Source organism: Triturus cristatus, chromosome 4_2, assembly GCF_964204655.1.
Source record: "Triturus cristatus chromosome 4_2, aTriCri1.1, whole genome shotgun sequence".
In the NCBI taxonomy this organism is placed as follows: Eukaryota; Metazoa; Chordata; class Amphibia; order Caudata; family Salamandridae; genus Triturus; species Triturus cristatus.
The window spans coordinates 661,199,992-661,224,412 of NC_140586.1; the positions used below are offsets into that span (position 1 = coordinate 661,199,992).

Consider the following 24,421-nt stretch of genomic DNA (forward strand, 5'->3'; position numbering starts at 1 on the left):
ATAACACCATGGCGTGAGACGCTCCCTCCTCCGTAGCCTCGGTAGGAGGAGACAACATGGCAAGGTCTGGTGATGTATCCAGACCACTGGCTTCCCCCAGTTCCTCTCTCCAGTCCGGTTCATAGCCCAACTGGTCAGTTAGAGTGTCTCTAGACCCCTCCCAGTCCTCCTCACCCTCCTCTGGCTGACAATCTGGTCCCAAAGAGCTAGGGTAGAAAAGCGGCACAAAAGTACCCATCAGCGCCAGATCTGGCGTCAGTCGATGCCGGTCTGGCTCCGTGTCTACCTCGAGGTGGAGGCCAGGGTCGACGCCGGCTGGGGACACAACCGGCATCGGCTGCGGACATGGTTGCCGTGGATTCAACGCCGGAGGAGGTGTAATGAGGTCGACAGGCGTCGATCCGGATTCAGGCCTGGATCCAAGGGGACTATGCGGTGCCGGGGCCGGAGCCACCAGAGTCCAAGGCCAAGGGCCCCCAGCTGAGTCGGCGGGGCCTGAAGGCACGCCAGCAGAGTCAGGCTGCCCAAAGATGGCATGCATCGCTTCGTAAAATTGGCGAAGCTGGATAGGGGTCGCTCCGGGTCCCGAAAAGGGAGGGAAATCTGGAGTCGACACTTGGGCTCCGCACGCAGAGCCGCGGGAGGGGCACTATCCGCATCTCTCGTCTCGTCGCCCGACGGACGGGGAGAAGTCGAAGAGCCACGATGCTTCTTCGACTTCTTCTTGTGCTTCGACTTACCTGACCCAGAGTGCTAAAACTTGGAAGAAGAATGATGATGACTCCACGACCGGTCCCTCTACCTCCTCCACGACCGGGACCTTGAACGGCGCTTAGCCAACTGCCGGGCCTCGAGAAGCTTTCGGGACCACTCCTGCGAAGACTTCGGATTCATAGTACGGCAGCCGGAGCACGACTTGGGGTCATGGTTGCGCTCCAGGCAAAACAGACACACGCGATGCGGATCGGTCACTGACATCAGTCGGCTACAGGAAATGCAGGCCTTAAAGTCGGGCATCCCTGACGCGCACCAGGAGTCAAAGACTCGGAAACAGTGTAGACAAAATTTGGCAAAAGTCAGTCAAAAAGTGACTGGAGGTATCACTCTCTCCGGATCTGCGCTGGCTGGCGTGGAAAAAGAAAGAATTGACGTCAGCGCGCGAGGGCGGCCTCTATGTAGCTACCGCGATATCATCCCAGCGACCACGATGACATCCTTCGAAGCGCTGGGGTACTGCTGACAAAAAACTTTCCGGATCCAGTCTGACCTGGCCTGTGGGTAATTCTAAGGTAAGGAATTTACAACTAACTGTTTCTTTCAGATTAATAACACAGGGTCTAGTTAATAATGTCATTTTGTCCTTTGATCTCTGTAATAGTTACGTGTGTATATATATATATATATATATATATATATATATATATATATATTCACTTAAAAAACCATAGGTTTCACACATGTTATAGTTAGCTGGACATTTCACTCGTAAAAAACCAATGAAATTCCCCCGTTATAGTTAGTGCAGGCAACTATAACTCACGCGACCGCAATCCTCTGCTGATGACGTCAGATATTACATCACTGTATTTAGACACTTATTTACCCATGTCTTCTTCCATTAATCTTTAGCTATACATATATTACAAATATTTATTTTTCATAAAGACACGTCATCAGTGATGTAATATCTGATGAAATTTTTTTTTTCAGGTTTTTCACCGTGTGCGCGCTATAGGCACCTCGCGATTTAAAAAAAAAAAAAAAATTGTTTTTTTCTCCCTTGGGGGTCCTTCTGTGACCCCCTGACCAAGGCTAGGGGGTCAGGAACTGTCCACTCTGCCCCCTTTTCACGTTCTCCACCTTTTTTTTTCACCCCCTCAGACTGCGAGAGACAAAATGGCAGCCGACACTTCCTGGTTTTGACCGATTCGAATGTTTACCGACATCTAACAACCAATCAGAATTGCGCTCGCGCACGGCAGGGTGCGCGCACTGTGCGCGCACGATGCGCGCGTATAGATATTGATATGCTTTTAAATGCTATTTTCTCAGGAAATACTGAACAGATTTACACCAGACCTGCAAAAGGCACTTCCTTGACCTTATGGCTACCTCTCTGCCCAATTTCACGTAATTCTGTTCAGCCGTTCGGGCTGTAGCTGCGACTAAAGGTCCTATGGAAAAATGCATGGGGAAAACGCGTTTTGGGACCCCCCCTTTTTCTCGGCCCCCGCTTGACGAATCACCCCGAGACTTTCAGGGTAGGAGCTGAACGAAGCGCCCCATTTGTTTTGAAAATTTCGCGAGGATTAGAATTTTGAGATTTCCTATGGAAACTAGGTTGTAACTATAACTATCTACTGGCGACCGCCAGTAGATAATATTATATATATATATATATATATATATATATATATATATATATATATATATATATATATATATATATATATATATTGCACTAACACATTATATGTTATGTCACTCTGTTATTAGTATTTCTTTTGTCCTTTGATACAGTGTACAACAGCCTTACATTCCATGCAGCAATCAATGGATATATAAAGTCTTAAACTGATTCATTTTTTTGTTTTTGTTTTTTGGTGTGTCTGTGAATAACTCATGATATTGAACTAGCTGTAAGCTTTTCAAAGCTTCACCCACTATCAGCTTTCGTGTAATGCTAAGCAATAGTTATACCCGACAGAATCAACTGTAGCAAATATCTGATGTTCACCGAGCCTGGTAACTGATTGGTCACTAGCCATGGACCATTTTAATGCACCCAGGCGAGAGCCTTGGGGCTTTTGACAGAGAATTTGAGACCTTCACCCCTCCTTGTTTGTTCAGGACCACAACGCAGTTATGTTGTCGGTCAAGAACCGGACAGACTTACTTCGAAAGCAAGGGAGGAAAGCCTTAAGTGCCCTCAATTCCAGCAGAATTGAATACAATCATTGCTCCTCTGGAGACCGAAGGCTTCCGCGTACTCCGGATTAACATACAACCAGAAAGTGGAAGTGTCTGTCACTACCATGATCACGGCTGAAGGAGGACAGAAGAGTCTCCCTCGAATAAAGTGGTCCTCTTTTCCCCACTAGCACAACTACAACGTTCCTGGAGACCACAATGGATTCTGCAAAGAGTCCATGATGCTGGAACCACTGACTGCAGATGCACCACTGAAAAGCTAGCATGAGCCAGGAATATTCAATAAGCCAAAACACAAAGCAATTGTAGGACCTTCAGTACCGCTGTTTGTGCTCCTGCTCAAAACATTGGCACCATGTCTTTAATATTCCGTATTATCTGTGCGCGGGGGGGGGAGCTGAAGCTGTTTGTATCCAGTATTGCCTTGCCCTAATGCACAGGTAGAGTTGGGAGGGCTCATGATGAGATTTGGGACAACAGAAAATCCCAAGTCGAAGAGGAGTGAAGCTGCCAAGATAAGATGATGGGACAGCAACTCAGGTAAACAGGTCTTCATGAGACAGTTATCCAGGTGTGGAAAAACCTTGATCACTGCCTGTCTGAGATGGGCCACGACCAGCACCACAATCAATCACGTTTATGAAGACTTAAGGTGCTGAGGTCAATCCAAATCGAAGCACTGTATTCTGATAAAGAGTTGAATAACTAGTGAATCACTACTTGATTCTCTATATATTGTTTAGGGATATTGTTTAGCAATATGCCAAAGGCTGTAAAATGTAGACAAAACTAGTGATGCGAAGATCATCATAACCTTTGGTGCATCCGATTTGAATACTGCTATAGTAATTTGTTTTTAATCTTATCAGGATGACCATCATTAAATTTTTTCTTGTATGCTTAAACCCTAGATAATTTTATTCGGTTTATCCGTACAATATCAAGCTGATCCCACTCAGATGTACCATCATTCTGGACGCCACAAGACATTTTATGGGCAAGGAGCCCCTATAAATCCTTAATAGATTAGCTGGATTAAAAGATTCCTATAACTTCTCTTTGTTTCTTTCTTGTGCTAGGTTGTCAATAACCTATTTTTCTTATATTTGTCTTTGTTATAGGGAGACAGTAAGGTCCTCCTTTAAACACTTCTTCATTCCCCTCTTGTTGTGTGTAATGGGTAGAACCCACCACAAAGTACTTCCTGTGTGTCCGACAGACACGCTCCCAGCAATGGATAAATGGCTGCAGACTGTGGTGTGGGAGGAGATGGAGTTGATGGTGGAGTAGACGTGCAGGATCTGGAATTACCGGGTTTCTGGAATATATCCAACAACTCTGCCTCTAGGGTAGAAAAATACGGAGATGTCTTACCTGTACTCTTGGTACGACACGGGACGTTTCTCCCTCCACCACTTGGTTGAGGGGAAGGCCTTAGGGGGATCTGGAACTAGTTCCTGGCCTGATTCATTGACAATTCCTACCTCCTTCTTCTGAGTGAGCCATAAAAAGCTTAGCCCGACACTCCTTGATGTCTTTAGGGTGAATTTGTCAAAAGAGGGCCCACAGTCGTTGTGCGGGTCTGTGATGGACATGTGTCCATCACATCTGCAACAAAGCTTAAAGTCTGAGCACTTTGTTTCAATTCAATTCAAGTTGTTTTTCTATAGTGCATAACTACCTGACCGGTCCTCCCAGCGCTTATTGCAACAACCTCTCTATAAACTTCATAACCCATATAGCTAGAGTCCTGCTTTAGAAAAGGTGGGTTTTAAGGAGTTTTCTGAAGCAGACTATTGACTTCTGAGGGAAGCGGGATGGAGTGCCAGAGCTTGGGAACAAGATGCGTAAAGGAGAGGCGGCCACTTCTTGCTCTTTTGACCTTGGGCACTGACATGAGCCTTTGACTGCTTGACCGAAAGGACCTCCCTGGAATGTAGGAAGTAAGTTACAAATGATAAGTGACATTTTCAATGGAAGGTCCGATGTGCGATGCGATGTGCGATGCAGAAGGCCTTAAAAAGGATTCTCTTCTGAACTGAAAGCCAGTGAAGGGCAACTAAGGCTGGTCTGTCTGACTAATTTCGGTATTTTGGTTGTGACATGGTCTCTACTGCACTGACAAAAAACAATTTTGTGTGTTTGAAATAAGCTGGCAAGATGAAGAGCGAAGCTCTGGACCACGTCAAAAGGTGCAGAAAATAACAGAACAGACAATACGGCACCAGTCCTATTGCTGTAGGGCTCAGTTGACATAAGCCTAAATCCATGTTTGACGTTGAAATGGAGTCAAAGCCTACCAGCCCTGGAGAGCTATTGCAAACGTTTTCGGGATCCACTCTTGCACCTCGAATATGCACAGATGAGCGCACAGATGAGCAATCTGCAGGTAGAAGTAACCATCAGAAATATTTGTTTATCATCTGTCAAATACACTGTAATCACCTACTATACCAGCAGGCCAATATAGAACATTAACAATTCAGTCATAATATTTACCCTCTTTACTGGCTGTGTTACATTGTACACAGAAATTAATGTGGGTCGGATATTCATTGTCTACAAATCCTTAACAAAATTGTAACTTTCTTTCATGTTAGGTAAAAAACGTTGGCTTTTGTGACAGGATCGAATGGCCGGGTTGTGCTTGCTCAACATTGTTTAGCATCAACTTTGAAAAAGCAGAAATTGATTCAAAATATTTTTTTAGATAACCTATCATACAGCTATTTTCTAAATATTCTTGAGTCTTGCCTCCCTCGTAAAAACTGTGCAATCTATATAACATCGGATAGAATAAGCTTCGTAGCTAGACAAATCAATGCCAGACTCATGAATAACTCATTTGACTCACCTAGCTAAGGCGGAAGAAGCAAGAGCAGTTTACAGCTTTCCATACAATATCATGCTTATCACCTCTTGATTGCAAAGAATCCTTAACAATTTCATATGCATGCAAGTATCAAACCACACACATTGTGCGGTTGTCTGGAAAGACTGGATATGAAGCTCAGTCCATCTGGCAACTGGGAACGCTGCCTCCATTTAGAGTTAAGTAATGACCAATCAAATCCAACACCCAGAGATCAGGAACCCATTTACACAGACTAAGACATATTATTATATTTGGGTTTGTAAAGCGCACAGATACCCAGGGGTTTCCCGGCGCTGACAGAGGAAAAGAAGCAGGGAGACAAAAGATGGGAGAAGATTAAGCAGAGAAAAGCCAGGTTTTCAGGCCTTTCCTGAATTTCAGGTAGCAAGTTTCAAAGCGCAAAGAAATGGGGAGTGTGTTCCAGAGTGATGGCGCCAGATAGGAGAAGGAGCGACCACCAACTCTGGTGCGTTTGAAACGGGGCACGAAGAAGGTGCCAAAAGAGGATCTGAGGGTGCGCACTGGACAGTATGGTTGAACCAAAATGGAAAGGTAGGGGGGGGAGTTGCCTGTTTTAATCCGGTGCATATAGCAGAGGGCTTTGAATTTTGCTCTTGATTCGATGCGCAGCCAGTGAAGGCTGCGCAGGGAAACGGTGGAAGAGGCAGTTCTGGGTAGGTTGCAGAGCAGGCGAGCTGCCATGTTTTGCACCACCTGTAATTTACGTGTTACCTCCTTGCTAGCCCCAAGGAGGAGCACGTTACCGTAGTCTAACCTGGAGGTTACTAAAGCCTGGACCACAGTTCTTTGGGTGTCTGGCAGAAGCATCCATGCTATTTTTCTCAGCCACCGCATGATATTAGTACAGGTGGCTGAGACTTTCACAACATGCTGCTTCATGGACAGTTGGTTGTCAAATGTAACTCCCAGGTTGCGAACCTTGGTGGATGGAACCGGCAGGGGACCCATTTGCTGAGGCCAATGCTTAGGGCCCCAGAGAGAGGTGTCAGGACCGAATAGAAGGAGTTCATTTTTGTCGCCGTTTAGTTTTAGTTTATTGGTCTGCATCCAGTTGGCAATATTAATGAGCCCAGATCGGAGAGATGAAATGGGGGCGTGTTTATTAGAAGAGAGAGAAAAAATGATTTGGGTGTCGTCCGCGTATGAAAATATAGAGAGACCAGATTGTTCTGCCAGAGAGGCGAGAGGACTGACATAAATATTGAAGAAAAGGGGGCTCAAGATAGAGCCCTGGGGTACACCGTGTGGGGACGGGAGGGCAGTGGAGGCAGAAGTGGAGGAAAAGACCTGAAAAGTGCGTGCGGACAGAAAACTGGCGATCAAGGCTAGAGCAGTGCCATGGATACCAGCGGCCTTTAGGGTGGAGAGGAGGATGTCATGGGAGACGGTGTCAAACGCAGCGCTTAAGTCCAACAGGATAAGCGCCACCGTCTCCCCTCTGTCCACCTGCTGTCTGATAGCCTCTGTGACACCTAGGAGGGTGGATTCGGTGGAGAATCCAGCCCTGAAGCCAGACTGGGATGGGTGTAGGAATTTCGTGTCCTCAATGTGAGAGGAGAGGCAGAGGTTGATGTGTTTTTCTAATACCTTGGACAGGCAAGGGAGTAGAGATATGGGTCGGAAATTAGAAGGGTTGTTGGGATCGGCGTTAGTTTTTTTGAGAAGGGGAACCACCATGGCGTGTTTCCAAACTGCAGGAACGGTGGCTTCCGACAGAGATGCATTTAGGAGGGCTAGGATAGGTAAAAGAGCGGGAGTGTCGAGGGTGCTTAGAATTTGAGGGGGCATGGCATCAAGTGGGGAGCCAGATTTGATTTTAGCCATGAGTTTAAAAAAGAGTTCTAAAGAGATCGGATCCCATTTGTCAATGGAAGTGTGAGGGGCAAGGGTAGTGGTATCCTGGGGGAAGGAAGTGTCAGGATCTGTACTGGGGGGGGTTGTCCAATGCTCGTGGGGAGGCATCAAAACCGGCATAGATGCGGTCTATTTTCTCAGTGAAAAATTCAGCAAGTGTGTTGCATTGGACTGTGTCCAAACAGGGGGCTTTTGGCAAGTTAGATTGTCCAGAAAGTTCTTGGACAGCTCTAAAAAGAGCTTTTGGACGGTTTTGGGCTGATAGAATGGAGGTGTTTACATAGTTTGCCCTGGCAGATTTGCACAGGGAGTGATAGTATCGAAGTTCCGTTTTATAAATTTCTTTATCATTGGGGGAATACTCAGATCTCCATATGCGTTCAAGTTTCTTGCACTTGGATTTGGCGCATTTGAGTTGGTCATTAAACCAGGGGGCAGGGGGGTGGGTAAAATTTTGTTTTCCGTTTCGGGCCGGGAGACAGATGTCAATGGCTGAAGAAAGCCATGTGTTAATTAAACTTTCATCTTTGGTAGTGATATTGTTGGGTAGAGAGGGTAGGGTTGTGACAAGCTGGCGATTCAGTTGTGGCAGATTGAGTTTTTTCCAGTTTCTATTCGGTCTGAGGGTCTGAATGTGAACTGGTGGACCGACAATAACACTAGTCAAGATGTTAAATTCGACAATGTAGTGGTCGGACCAGGTAATAGGTTTGGAAGGGAGGCAGGTGATGACATCAAGGTTCGAAAAGATGGGGTCAAGTAGATTACCTGCCTTGTGTGTAGGGCCAGTGTTGTGAAGATGTAGATTAAGAGCGGCCAAATCTTGAAGAAGGTGTGTATAGATAGGGCAGAGTGTTGTTAAAGTGGATATTCAGATCGCCAAGGAGAAGAAAGTTTGAGGTTTGCATCAATAGAGGAGCTATATTTTCCGATAAAGAAGAGGCCCATGTGCCAGCAGCGCCCGGAGGACGATAGAGTAAAACGCCCGACAGGGTGTAGTTAGGATTCAATAATAGTTTGAAGCAACCAGCTTCGCAGTTGGGTATGGCTAAATCTTCCCACTTACATGAGTAAGTCCGTTTGTATATAATGGCAATGCCACCTCCCTCCTTGCCCGGTCTGTTACGGCTCACATAGGTGTAGTTGTTAGGGAGAGCTGTGGCAATGTCAGGTCCCGTGCAGTCGTTCAGCCAGGTTTCTGTCAAGAAAAGGGCCGCCGGACTGTCGGAAACCAGAAGATCAAAAATGTCCCTCTTATGCTTAGGCAGGGACCTGCAATTCAAGCTCAGAAAAGTAAAATCGGTGGAATGATGTGCGGGGGAGGGGATGACTTGACATGGGGAGGGCTTCCAAAACGTAGAACTGGGGATATGGGTAAGTGAGGGTACTGAGATTAGAGTCAGGGAGTAAACCTGGCAAGATGTAGGGGCGTCCAAAGCCCGTAGACAGGGGCAAGTATTGTTTATAGGGGGACGAAGAAATCGCAAGGCATGGCTAGAGTAGTAAAGCCTGGGGTAAGTGGGGTGCGGAGCAGGGGGGGTGGCCCCTGGTCCCGTCTGGTCGCGGACGGGCGCAGACGGGCTTAACTTAGGCGCAACTTCGGCGCGAAGTCGGCGCCCCCGCTGCGCCCGTCCGCTGCGCCTCCGCCACTCCCCCATATTAAATAGTCCGCTGTAGAGGGTGGCTAGTCCAATCACCTTCCCCGTAGCGCTGAGGGCGGAAGTGCCTCTTCCAGGGACTCGCCGCTCTAGCGGCACAAAGCCGAGGTGGATCGAGTCCGAGCGGGATGAAGAACACAGACAAGTAATCTCTTAATCAGATTTTCAGTAAAAACACCGTATGCAATTTTAAAATATCAGCTTAAAATGTCAGCTTCCTAGGAGCGAAGTAGCATGGCAGCCTGCGCTGCTTCTTAATCTCTAGATATGCCCGGTCACGATCACGTGACTTAAATAGCCTATGGGAAGCCACGAGGCGAGGGCGGCTAGTCCAATCACCTTCCCCGTAGCGCTGAGGGCGGAAGTGCCGCTTCTAGGGACTCGCCGCTCTAGCGGCACAAAGCCGAGGCGGATCAGCATAACAGCATAGTTAACTTTGCAAACAATTGTTTTCTAGGTAAGACATCATAATCCAACCAATTTCAAAAAAGAGACCAAAACATATTAATGTGCCAATGTCTTGAGTAGCACAGTGCCAGAAGGTTTGATAACTTAATCCCCTTCAACAACTTGCAGAACAAGAGACCCTCTAGTGGTTTATTGGCCACCAGAGCGTGACCAGCCATAATCAGAGATTGGCAGGAATTCAGCACTCAATAAGCTTTCACTGACTTGGCCACCTCAGAAAGTAAGTTCTGGATATAAACAAGTTTGGCCTCCATGGTATCAAGAGCCCTCTCAATACACCAATGACACCAGAAATTCAAAGCTGAAAGTTATTACTTGTAGGTACCTGCCAATCAGAACTGTTTGATGAAGAAAGAATCCCTTTGCAAAATTCAAAGCAATGTCCATCTGTCTCTGAAATTCACTATGACATGAGAGACAGAAGGTCATCCCAGATCATAAGATAAAGCTGTTCCACCTGTATCCAGAAGGTAGTCTTGGGAGTGAAGTAGTGAGACCAGGAAGTAGCAGGACATCTATGAAGGACTGTGAGACAAGCTTGTGTCCTCCAAAATGTAGCAACCAAAATGCGCTTCACTCACTTTCATATGACTCTGCAACCAGACAGATCATTAGAAATGGGGAAAATTCATAGTTCAACCCCTTGTCGTATTCTTGAAGAAATACTTCCAGTTGTTTTGCTTACATGTCGGTGTCCAGATCCAGCTAAAACATTTGCAGAACTTGGGCATTCAGCCTAGAAGCGATAAAGTCCCTCCATGGAGGATCCCATCTGAGTTTTAGCTGACTGAAAACATACGGATGCAGCTGCCAGTCACTGGAGCCACACAAGAATCAGCAGTTCCAGACTGACCTGAGAGAAATTCAGTCATGACTATAATCCCCTTCTCGAGGCACACGTGCCAAAATCATTGGCCCGTTCTGCTGACCTCCTGAATTAGGTCCTTCCCAGGTACTGTCGAGATGATATCCATTCTGATTAAAAATCACCATCAAACTCGGTCTCTTGAAAGACTGCGGATTGCAAACAACCCTGACAGAGGTTTGAAGCAGGTGAGGTGAAGATGAAACTCGACTTCTGACCAACGACCTCCAATAGATACATGTCCACAACACACTCCTTAACCCTATTGGCTTGCATTTCCTCCTGCAATTACGTCAGATGTCAACCTTAAGAAGGCTCAGATATTCCACACCTTCATGTGGTCCAGCCACGACCATATTTCTGCTCTGGCTTCCTCTAAAAGGGGAACGTCCTTTGGATAGGACAGATCCTTCTGTATATCTTGGATCTTCAACCATTGCAGGGCTCAATAATGAAGTGACCCAGGGAAGATGGCTTGAGTGGAGAGGCCAATAGTCCTACTTCTATGTCAAGAGTTCTCTGGGAGACCCTATCTGTTTTCAGGATCTGCCCAAGTTTAATTTGTAAGGCCCTCACCTTCTCCAGTAGCAGCTGCAATACTGTAGCCTCTCATTCTATTGTGATGTCCAAGAATTTAATTTTCTCTTTAGGTAGCACTTTCAATTTCTTCTGATATATCAGGAATCCCTGGTCATCCAGGGAGGAATTGTATCTGTAATGTTTACAGTGCTTCTACTCCCATCTCTGCTAAACCAGCTCCTTCAGACCTCGCTCTGGATGGGAGAAATTAAATTGTTCATCTTTGGTCTGGTCATTCCTCTCTTCTAAACTTCTGGCCCAGTGGTGACTTTCAGCTGATTCTGGCTGGATAAACATTTCTTGCCACATCCAGCTGAGCTGAAAACCTTAGCAGCAAATCCTTCTTTAGGGATAGCTATGCTTTGCTCAGCGCAGTAAATAGCTGTGTAAATTTCACCATGTCTGTATGAAATGGAATGCCTGTTCTCATTGGTAACAGGACAGATGGCATTCCCAATCAGGCAGATTGCCTGCCAGGCCCATACGGAGAGACTTTCAGGACCAACGGTTCTTCAGATTCTTTGGCTACTTCAGCCATGTTCATACTTTTTGTTGAGGGCCCAGACCAGTCTAACAATTTGCCTAGAATGTGTACCAGGACCGGTCTATATTCCTCTTGAAGGCCTTCATATACTATTCAAGGAATGTTACTGTCTTTGGACCCAGCTCTCAGATACCTCGACTTCATATTTAACTGCTTCCTGGTCAGAGAACTCATCCTGCCTATCATTCTTGTTTGAGGGGGAGGGAGACCACTCGGTCCTGTCACCTCCTTCTAATGCAATTTATCTGCCCTGCAACTTACTGTGGAGTTTCTCAAAGGCCTTAAGCCTGGATTCCTGGACCCCACGGACTACTGGGAAACACACTTGCACTCTCTCAGGGTGCCTGTGGACTGAAGAGCTCTATTATACCTGTGAAAAACCAGAGGGAGCCTTCCATAATTGTTTCAAGGCTGCTTTCATTTATGTCAGAATGAATGTGACATCTGGATCAATGCCAAAGGACTTTTGACCCTCCTCGACAGTCTGACTGCATGCGGTATCCGGGGCCCTCTGCCGTAATATGCTGCCAAATAACACTGATTTAACTGCCCTATATCAAACCTTAAAAAGTGAATAGCTACACCTCAAAATATTCTTATGGGCAAATTGGCTTAAATATATAATCTGCTAGAAAATTCAAGGACAAAAAATTCTGTCTTCTGTAATCACGAGCATTCAACACACTATGTTGTTAAGTTAAATACAATAATAAGGTCACCGTTTGACTAAGTGTGCCACTGCAGTCAGAAAATGACCAGACGTGCTACAGGCAGGGTTTAGAGAGTGCTTGCATGTACCTTACTTAAACATCTAGTGTGGAGGCAGACCGCTCCTTCTGACAAGTGTACCTAAATATGTGCACCTATCCATTAGAGGTGAGTTTGGTCTTTCACTCTTCAAGGAAAAGACCATGCACCAATTTCCAAACAATCTCTATTCCTCAAACAGCCTCTTAGATCCTCGAATGAAAGAAGAAATTGAACGGGACAGGGTTGTTCTCTAAAAGCTTGTGGAATTCAAGAGGACAGATAGGAAGCAAGAAGCGTTCTTCATCAAATATTTATCAAATTATGAAATAATACAAAGAAATCATACAGAAAAGACAGCTGCAATGCATTCAACTCTAATCAAACAGCTGACATTAAAGCAAAAATATTTTGTTTACAACCACTTTAGCAGTCAGGTACACGTCATTAACAATACCTTAATACCAACTCCCTATAGATAGTTCTAATGCCAGTCACTGATTACCCAGCAGGAATAGCAATTAGCCCGCCAAAGTTTTATAACCCACTTGCCAGACAAACAATTTCGATAATTAGGAATCAAGCAGACATGCTCAATCAAATTCTTTGCGAAGATGCCAAAAAAGGTATGAAGGCCTACTCGAAATTTCACGCATGCCTTAGAGACCATTTCCAAGCATTTTTCCATATATATCACACAAATGATTGATGAGGGAATTCATTCTGTGACAAAACATACCACCAAGCAGTGTAAGGATACTTGGACTATTTTAAACCAATGGAGGTATGGCAAAGTACAGTAGGAGGGGTGGGAGTGATGTACAAGGAAACATGGAATTTTGCCCCTTTTGCGGTGGACGAAGTGGAGGGTACTGAAATGCTAGGTTCTTCCCTTAGGGAAGCTAAAGGACATCTAGTCTCCGGCACAGTCTGCTATAGACCGCCTGGAGGAAAAAGCCCTGTGTCAAGCACTAATTGATACTCTTTTTAACATTGCCGTCACCCACTCCAACCTATTTATTTTAGGGGATTTTAATCTATGGAACAATGGGACCCTAGATTTACCCTTGAGAGACTTACTACAAGCCTGTAAGACCTTAAATCTGCAGCAATTAGTGCAGCAACCCATGCACCAAGGAGGCATATGTTAAACCTAATATTTGCTACTCTAAATGAGGTAGAAATCATAGAAATATTGCCTCTAGACTGGACAGACCACACAGGATATGGAGAGAATTTAACCAAAAGCTATACCCCCAACTCCAACTGATATGTGGTCAATCTTTAAGTAGTGGTATAGTCCCTGAGTGTTGGAAGCAGGCTGTTGTAACACCTCTTTTGAAAAAGGCCACTCTCGACCTCCTATGTCTGTCCAACTATATATCTATCTCCTTACTGCCTTACCCGGTGAAGATCTTAGAGCGGCTGGTCAGTCAAACTCTATCCCTATTTTTGGAGGAAAACTATCTGTTAAGACGGCTGGCAATTCGGTTTCCGTCCGGCTCACGGAGCTGAAACAGCTCTAGTGACAGTCCTTGACGGACTCAGAATGCGGGCTGACAATGGACATCCAGTAATATTAGTATTGCTGGACATGTCAGCCGCATTCGACACGGTCAATCACACCATTTTGCTGGAATCGTTGACCGATGTTGGTATCAGGGGTACAGCACTGGAATGGTTTCGGTCTTACCTCTCTGGTAGACAGCAAGCAGTGTCTATGCCACCTTTTTCCTCGAGTTACCGTTCCATCTCGAATGGGGTCCCTCAAGGCTCAGCAATAAGTCCCATCTTATTCAACATCTACTTGCGACCACTGATCTATATTATTAGATCCTATGGACTAGAACTTGTGAACTATGCAGATGACACTCAGCTTGTTTTCTCGTTGGAAGGGAATCAAGCGGTGTCACTGGACAGACCTGCTGAGTGGCTTCAGGAAAATTCCTTACAATTTAACGGGGAACAAACATAGATATTACACTGTGCTGCTAGTAAGCCTCCGCGTCCACTCTCAGCTGACTTCTGGCCTATTCCCACCGATAAGCCTTTGACGCCATCTCAATCGGTACGTAATTTGGGGGTGATGGTTAATAACACACTACAGCTGGAATCTCAAGTGAACAAGTTAGCTGGCTTGTGCTTCTCGCTGCTCAGAGCCCTTCGGAAAATTCTACCGATTCCAGCAAGGGCACAGGTGGTGAGAAGCACTATTCTGAGCAGACTAGATTACTGTAATGCCCTGATGCTAGGGGCCCCTATAACCCTGATAAGGAAACTACAGAGAGTTCAAACTTTGGCTGCAAAGCTAGCCTTAAACACACATCGCAAGTCCTCTGCTTCTTTAGCTTTGAGGGATCTTCACTGGCTTCCAATTCTGCAGAGAGTACAGTTTAAGTCACTGTGCCTGGTCTTTAGGGCAACACATGGAATGGGACCAAGGCCATTGCAGAGCAAGTTCACATGGTATACTCCATCTAGAAATCTTCGCTCAGCTTCAGCAAATCTGGTGTGTATCCCTAAAGTTAGAAGAACCAGGATGGGAGGTCGAGCCTTCAGCTCCGCAGCCTAGCGGCTGTGGAACGTACTGCCGATCGACCACAGAAAGACTGAGAATCTGCTACTTTTCAATAAAAATTGAAAACCTGGTTGTTCCCCAGGGATTAGCCCAGCAATAGATCGTAGTTCTCTCTTCCAGTAATGATCAGGCATAGATTTGAGCAGTGCTGGTAATTGCAGCGCCAGGATTCCCGTAGGGTGACAGTGCGCTATACAAGTACTACCTACAATGCAATACAATACAGAAGGAGGGAAATCAGAAAAAATCCAACATGTGGATCTTGAGAGCTCCTTCGAACTACTTAAATTGTTAGATAAACATCTATTATCGCTTTCGGAGGTAGAAGGCGGAAGGTTGCACAAGTCATTAATTACTATTTTAATTTTCAAAGATGTTAAATAAATATATTAATTGAAAAACCTAGCGTTAAAGTGAAGTTATGATTAGCGTTAGTCATAAAATCTCAACGTATGTTTTAAAAAAACCTCAGACATTTACTTGAAAACACAGTTAAAGTTATGGTTATGAATTAAAATCTAAAACCATTGAAATTTGCAAATTCTGATTAGCTCTGCAATCGATATATTTGCACACTAATTAAAATCTACTGCTAAGATTAAAGTCAGCATGGATGGGGAGATCCCAGACAACCAAACTAATTTTTAGACATTCTTCTGCACCATGTGCCACTATTGAAATTGCGTCGCTAGGTGCGGCTCCCATTCTTGCTGCGAATGACTGTGCTGGATACTTTTGCAACTAAATGAGAAGGAATGAGAACAACCACTGGCTTCTATTAAATGTCAATATTGGGTAGCAGTTATACCAGAAGATTGTGCAATCATATAGGGCATTCAAAATATTCTGCCCTATTTATTTATAAGTTTATATATTTGTATTTATATATATTAATATATGGCTCACTTCTATGAGGAAAGAATATTAGCAAGTGAGTCAGTTCCCTGAATGGATTGGACTTTATCTTCAAGCACAAGGCCAGAACTTGCTGTCTGAATGTGGACAGATTTTCAAACATCTCAGCTGATTGAATGATGGGAAGTCTACTTGGATGAGTAGCATCCAGGTTAAAGGAGATGCTGTAAGGACAAATGTCCCTGAAACATTGAACAGCTGTGCTATAACTGCCAGTATACCTCAAGTAATTGAGTTATTACTAAAAAAGACGGCTCACATGGTGCAAAGCGGCCTCATACACTTTGCAAAAATTAACTGGTACCTTTCATTATTGTATTCAGGTATTATACTGGTACAAACAGGTGCTAATAAGGTGAAACCTTTGCTTAGATTGCATTAACATCCCCAATCAATAGACAATCGTACATATTTAAATGCTATTCAACCATGGTGGAAATGAGGATTCCATCTTTGTCTCGAAATATTTTGTATCATTATTTAATATTCATGTAACACCATCACAGTAGACAATTCTCACATTTGTATTTGTATCTGAATTTATAGAGAGCATTAAGCCAAAGGCTTTTAAGCACTAGCACCGGTAAAACACTGCCAAGATGAGAAGACCAGGACACAATTACGGTTGGGAGAAGCTTATGGAACACTGCATAGGAATTCAGACTCGTAATATGGATAGGCAGTGTGTTCCATAGTTTGGCCTCTGTCACAGAAAAGGCCTTTGGATACCTGGGAATGATCACCATCCTCACAGATGCTGATATGAACTGTCCTTTTGGAATATACCAGTTAAAAGCGGTCCTCAGGGGCATCGGTCCCAGGGGAGAATGATAAAGACCATGCAGAGTGGTTAAAAAATCACCCACTTGTAATAGATGTAATAGCACTATAACCATTGAAACTCTTAATTCAACAGGTAAGAAAGGAAAGGTCTTCTTTAGGATCTTAATAATAAAGAAACAGGAAGATGAGGGTGAGGGTGTTATCAAAAATCACCCCAAGATGTTTTGTGGTGGCCACAGGGGTGGGTAAGGGGCCGCATATCTCAGACCACCAGAGCTCAAACCACACCGAGTTCTGCGTCCCAAAGACCAAGATCTCCGTTTTTTGGGTGTTAAGTTTTAGCCACTTCCCTTTCAACCAGCTGCTAATTTCAGTCATACAAGACATGAACTTGTCTGCCACCAGTAACATATTATCAGATATAAAGACAATTTGTGGACAACACCTGGAAACCAAAGGATCACACCAATGGGGTCACATAAAGGTTAAACAAAGTCAGACTGAGGGAGGACCACTGCAGGACTCCACATAGGAGCTAGAATGGCTTCCCCATAGTCTCCGCAGCCGAGTATTAGGTCCTGGTCATCAGAAAGGATCCCAGGAGATCCATAGTGGTATCCCACAAGCCAGCTTCTTGTAGTCTGCACCAAATCAAATGGTGATATTGTGTTAAAGGACGTTGACAGATCCAGCATTACCAAGAAAGCCACGCCTTCCTAATCCACCTGGCAATGAATGAAATCTGCTGCAGCGCCCAGTGCCAATTCCGTACCGTGGGAGCTCCGGAACCAATTCTGTGATGGATCCAGAAGATCATGAGCGATTATAATCTTGGCTAATTCTTGATTGATGTACTTTTAAAGAATATTTGCCGCAGGAGCGAAATTGGGCGAATATTTTTTAAGTCTCTAGGATCCCCATTTGGTTTCTTCTTTAGGGGGGTAACTATTGCCTCTTTGCAGCACTGGGGGGAAACTCCAGAGTCGAGAATCTGATTATAGATCTTTTCCAAAAGAAATTGCAATTTGGTCGGACACATGTTGTAAAACTCTGGGGGGACATGGGTCATCTGGAGAACCTGATGTTAAGTGAGATAAATTACATTTTATTTTCAGAGCAGGGATGGGGGAAACGCAAACGTAGTAGTGCTAAGGGCCTGAATTAGTAGAGTCCTTTTCCGTCAAGTTGGGAGACAGCTGTCCTCGTTGATATTGAAGTCAGCGAAGATCTTCAAAATCTTGTCCCTGAAGTAGTTAGCAATGCTATTACAATAACTTTCAGAATTCTCCAAAGCATGCGGGTGGGGGTGGGGGTTTGACATAAGTACGTTTACTACCTTAAAAAGTTTATTTGGGATGTTAGTGGGCAATCTTATTTTATTAATATAATACGCAGACTTGGCAGCTTTTATAGCATTTTTATACTTGAGGATCATTTCTTTATGTTAGTTTTTCACCTCTTGCCTTCGTCATTGCCATCGGAGGTCTTTTAGTTCCTCAGAGAACCACGGTGCCATGCTTTAAATATAGTACTCATCTTGTTTTTAATGGGGGCCACCTGTTTGATGGCAATCAAAGCAGTGGTTATTTCAAGAGGTAACTTGTACTGTACAAGAATTCCAAATATTTCTCTTCTATTTCTAACATTTAATATGTCCAATGGACAAGAAACTTACCTTCGATAATGCCTTGTCTATTAGAGACTCTATCTAACGGCACATTCCTCACCTCAGAATAATCCACAGATGTCAAACTGGATCTTGAAAATCTTGAGCAGTATCTCTGCTTGCCGGTAGGTGGCGTCAATCTGCTTGGCATCGACTGTGTCAGAAGTGACTTCGTGGTGTCTTCTTAAGCACTGATACACAAGTGGGCACTGAAGCTCATGGTGACATGGCAGGTAAAGGCTCCACACAGTTTCCAGTCCCGAACACACACCCGTGGACGCTCTTGAGGCTGGTCAAGGAGTCATTCCTGTGAACAGTCATCTTCAAGAACCAAGACCTCCGCGTTGAAGTTGGGTAAGTCCAAGAAGCATAAGAAGAAGTTATCGAAGCATTTTTCAGCATTACCTGGCCGACCCTGTGCTTGTAGGCCCTACTCCTGCATGCCATCTGTGGAGCAGATGTCAGGGCCAGCCTCGCACTCACAAGAGTCTCCCGGTGCTGGGGCGATGCCTGCCCAGTTACAGGACTTTTCTAATGCCATAATTGGGGCCCTGACTCCCTCTGGTGCGCCTTCGGGCCCCATGGAGCCAGGAGGTGCCCCAGCTGGGTTGCTTCCAGCGAGTTTACCATTGATGCCAGCCAGGCACTCAGCATCCATTCCTGGATCTGGAACTATGTTGTCCAGGGTATCGCCACCTAATCCAGCTCCATTCCGTCCGGACCCATTTGACAAGATCCCATCGTCCTTCCGGACGTAGACCAGCGCCACCTTGGGGACACTTTATGCCAAGCTCAGCGCCATCCCATCCCTGTTAACTCCTAGATTTTCCTCCACTAGAATCAACCTATTACCCCCATGGGGTGATGAGGAGGTGTATGGTCCTTTGGAGGGGGACCGTGCTGATGATGACAACTGGTATGAGGAGACTGGTGAAGTCAGTGCAACTGACTCCTCACCAGACACAGACATGTTGTCCCTTCCCACCCAGGCTTCGCAGGAAGGCGAGTCATTCATCACAGTGATGTGCATGGCTGTGGAGGTCCTAGAACTTTAGGCCCCAGCTGAGGAGGTCAAATCAAATGTTTTGACTGAGGTACTTCAAGCAGGGGCGGGAACCCCAGAACCACTGCTGCCCTTTATCAAAGTCCTCACTGAGACTATCTTGGAGGCCTGGGCTAAACCCTGCATAGGGGCTCCTGTGGATCACACGATTGCCTGACAGCATCGCCCCACCGCAGGGAAAACAGTCTTTCCCTGGACCCCTCTCCAAAGACCCTGGTGGTAAACCCGACACGTTCTCTACCACACCACCTGAGAAGGAATCCAAGAGGCTGGATACCTTCAGGAAGCGCACTTTTTCTTCCACCAGCCTTGCATTGCGGTCTGTAAACACTGCATGCCTCTAGGGCCGCTATTCATATGCATTGTGGGATTTGGTTGAGCAACTGCTTCCCATGCTGCACGAGGAGGGCCATGCCCTCCTCAACCAGATTTACTAGATGGCAGGGATGAGGCTAAGTTTGCCATAAGGTGTGGACTGGTCACCACAGTCTCCCTTGAGAGGGCCATGGTCTCTACAGTGGCGCTCCACTTCCACGCTTGGTTGCGGTCCACTGGGTTCTCAGGGGATGTTCAGTCCGCACTGATTGACATGCCTTTTGAGGGGTCCCACCTTTTCGACGAGAAGGCCGATGCGACATTCAAGTACTTTCGCCAGAACAGTGTCCCTACCGGAACTCTGGGCCTCTCCCTTTCGACCCTGCAGCAGCAGTAGTCCTTTCCTCCATGCTGAAGAATCTGCAGTTAGCTGTGTCTATCAAATAATACCATATATCCTAGTGAGAAACTAACATTATGTTATGTACAATAATATTATAATACTATTATGCCAGGCTGTTTATTAATACCTAATTGTGCTTCCATATGCTTATATTGTGGACACATTCTAAATTGAAAGTTTTAGTCTGAAACATATCAGGGATACTCAGAATAAAAGATGCTTGCCTTTTAAAATAAGGAGTCTGATCGTGTTAATGTAATACTTTATAAAAGAAAACTAGATTTTGAGCAACAACAAAAAGTTAAGAAGTCTGTTATGTGGGTGCACTTTCTGCTGAGTGCAACATTATATATTTTATCATATCTATTGCATTCTAAGAGTTATAAGAGACACTGTTGATAAAGTAGTATTCCTGTGCTCTTCTGCAAGACAGAATCATTACTTGTTAGTAACTAACATTTGCAAAAGAAATAACTGAATGTAAATAGTCTCCTGTTTTGAGAAACATTTGAAATTTACATCAGGATCTCTTTTGTGTTAAAATAGTGAGATAATGGTACCATGGAATGTGTCCCATAATGCTTCATAATGTGCTTTTCTTTGCTGCATAATAAGGTCCCCCCACCACATAATGTTGCCATCAATTGATACATGTTTCCAATGGCCTTGGTTAATGATTATGCAATAAATGAACTGTTGCAGATTCATACTTGATATAGAGAGGACATAAATGAGGTTTGCATAATTCCCTCTTTTCATTGTTGACCTAAACTTCATACAAGGGTCTCTTGTGCTGGGTGTGATTGACTATGCATTCCCAACATGTATTGCAAACCCATTAAATATAACTGATGGAGGTCAGGTTGTAATGGTAGCTTACAACACTATAAAGACCTCTGACGTTTCCTCAAAACTTTACATAAACAGACATGAAATGTATAACTGAAATCCACCAGTTTTGGTAATAAAACAACCTCCCTATGCACACACTTCCCATTATCCCACATAAGGTCAAAAATGGCATCACAGATAACATAATTTAATAGGACTCCTTATTAGTGGGCAGAAAGAGAGTTTCAGATTTAGCACTGAATCCTGGACCACTAAGGGCTCCAACTCATGTGATCATACATGAAAAAGAAGAGTAGGTTAAGGCTTTATAGACATTGGTTTCATCCTCAGTTCACATAATGTGCTTTAAATTGCTTATACACGAATGCAAAAGTATAATTATATATGGTTTAAAAAATTCTTATATGATTAAAAGTAGCAGATTGTTTGTGGTGCAAAGAACAGATAAACAACTTGGCTGTCAACGTGAAGATGAAAATCTGAAATGGGGGTTTTTCTAGAAGATATCTTGACAACTGGTTCCTTGCAAGATATACATTAGAAACATCTCAGGCTAGGCCACTGTGCACTAAATGTTGGATCAAATATGGAGGTCAATCGCAGTCTGAGGATTCAACATCAACATTTCGTGCTTTTTTTAAACTGGAAAAAGCTCTGCCCTGCTCTTTTGCAACAAATGCATCTTTGTAAGGCTGTCATGTTAGGAAATGGTACCAGGAAGTGGAAATGTATGATGACTTCAGGAACCAGGTGTAAACACCTTGATGCCACCATCTTGCTGGAGTTGCTATCTCTGCTCATCTCCCTGTGTTTAAGTTTGAGGACCTTTTTTCCTGATTTATAGGACATTTAGAGAAGCGATGATATGGTTTAAATGCATATTCAGGAGAAATGTATGATGCTATGGTGCTGTTTACATTGGGATTCACATCGCACTGCTTAAGAAAGGATAGCGTTATATGTGTAACAATTTGAAATTAAAGCTTTGTAAACTTACAAGTGGAGTATCCTTTCCTCCAACAATGCTGAGCCCAAGGCCAGATCGTCCTTTGGATATTTCTATTGTCATTTCTTGTCCAGGGACAATAGGGCAAGTAGCTGGATCCATTATCGGCATGGGGAAGATGCCTTGAAATAAGAAATAAAAAAATAAAAAAATTGTATTTTACTGTACTTGGTTGGTTTTGCCGTATAATCCTAGTCCACATAAATCAAAAGGACCCTCGCAAATATATGAAATTTTAAAGACGAAGTGAGAAACCGAAGAAACGCTGATCACAACTATAACCAGGAACGTGCATGTTATAAATCACTAGTAGTCATTAAGTAAATACATTTTCAGTGGACTTGCAAGTCTTCCTTACCCCTACATGTCTAAACTTTGAACCCCACTGGCTCAAGCTGCCATGCAGCAGTTTAAAGTGCTTTTTGTAAAGGTAGTGTATGAGCAGCTCGAATTAGTCATTCTTCAGAACTACATCAAATAAAAGGAACTTTGACATGCACATGGCTTACTTGGGACAGATGCACACTGCAAAATGATTAACATCGATTGAATCACTGTAGACAAAAAGGCTTGAAGATGACAAAACAGGGCTGAATAATAGTAGCAAAGTCACATTGACACTTTACTCGTAAACACCAATGCCACATTACGAGCACACCACGTATAGTTCCGAAATGTTTGATAACCCTATTACTTCACTTATGGGCTTTATGAGTCGTAAATAGCGGGAGTGAAAAACCGCCTCGCCTGGATTCATTTTGGCAGGTCAACCTTGCTAAAATTTACTAGGGGAAATAAACACAGAAAATACGAGGGCATGGATTGTTTTGTTGTGGTAAGCACCAAAATCTGACAGTTATGCCCCATTTTGCAGGCAAAATGGTATAAGGCGATATTCTCACACGAGTTACATTCCAAAGTAGAGGATTTCTGATTTTATTGTGCAATAAAGATTGCATAGTACACTGGGGTTCTTATAATAAGGCTCGAGTACATAAACCAACAGAATGGGCTTCAGACGAATGTCTGTAAGCATTCACAAAAAGCTGCAATGATCACATTACAACAGACTGCATTTGCAAAATGAATCTATAGTTATGACTTGAGTAGGGGAAAAAACAAATCCATGCAATTTTCATAAAGACACAGATATAAAAAAAACACCTGAATGTATTTGTTATGCATTCCTATAAAATTCGTTCAAAGCACCAGCCACAAATATAGATGTAGGTGTTAAGTTATTTATATAGATATTCAAACATTCATGTAATAGTTTCAGTTAGCTCTCAATTTTTGGCAGCTTGGGAGCTGCATCAGAGAGAAATAGAGTCATTTGCCAAGAGTCACAAATGAAGTCTGGTGGGAAAGCGAGGATTAGTACCCAGGCACACATTGTAATCCGCCAACAGATACTAGAAAAGCACACCTGACTACAGGCCAAACACATTACCAGATGACATTCCAGGTAAATAAATGTGAAACCTGAACACCAGACCAGATAACGGAACAAATACAATATTCAACACTAGTAAAAGCATTACACTAGAGTGGACCGGACCAATTGCAGGTAATCCTCTCAACATCCTTAAAATTCAAGCTCAAATACAATACATTTCATTGTTAAATCGGGAAACAGCCAATAGCCCTGTCCCACAATGTCTTTCCCGGCATGGTAGGGAAGGCAGGCCCGGACTGGCCGTAGCGGGCACCGGGCAATCCCCCGGTGCGCCGCACGGGTGGGGGCCGGTTTTGGGCCCCTGGGGGCCATTTTTGTTACAGGGCCGTTTTTGCAGCATAGCTGCAAAATCGGCCCTGTAACAAAATCGGCCGAAAACCGGCCCTGGCAAAGAGCTCGGCGGCACCCCCAAGCCCCGGGGGGCCGGCCGAGCACTTTGCCAGGGCCGGTTTTGGTTCCCAGTCCGGCCCTGAGGGAAGGTTTCACCGTCAGCCTGGTTAAGACCATGTTTCAGCACTTATGGTGCAGCAGCAACTTTTTGCAAGAGCTGCACAGTCATGTGGGTTGCAGTACCCCCTTATAAACATAGGGTCAGTTCCATATAAAGATTCTTTAGGGGGTAGCAGCTGCGCTCCTCAAGCCCCCCTCCCCCTCCCCTTTTGGGATGTTGGTGGTACCCCTGCCATCCTCAGGACACCACGAATACAAAAAATCAGGCAGGTTAAAAAGCCCCACGAATACAAAAAATCAGGCAGGTTAAAAAGCCTCACAGGGTATTATGGAGCCATCCAGCAGAGTTGTGCATATTTGATTAGCGGTTCTCCCGCAGTGGAGGGGAGAGC

At 44.5% G+C, this 24,421-nt stretch overlaps 1 protein-coding gene across 12 annotated transcripts in view; it reads right to left on the reverse strand.

The window, feature by feature from the left end:
- PATJ (PATJ crumbs cell polarity complex component) overlaps window positions 1-24,421 on the reverse strand; it is a 1,359,209-nt gene that overhangs the window by 350,923 nt on the left and 983,865 nt on the right. For all 12 annotated transcript variants that reach the window (XM_085602445.1, XM_085602441.1, XM_085602446.1 and 9 more), the window contains one exon: window positions 22,115-22,245. In XM_085602445.1, the coding sequence (XP_085458571.1) occupies window positions 22,115-22,245 (131 nt within the window). The remainder of the gene's footprint in view (window positions 1-22,114; window positions 22,246-24,421) is intronic.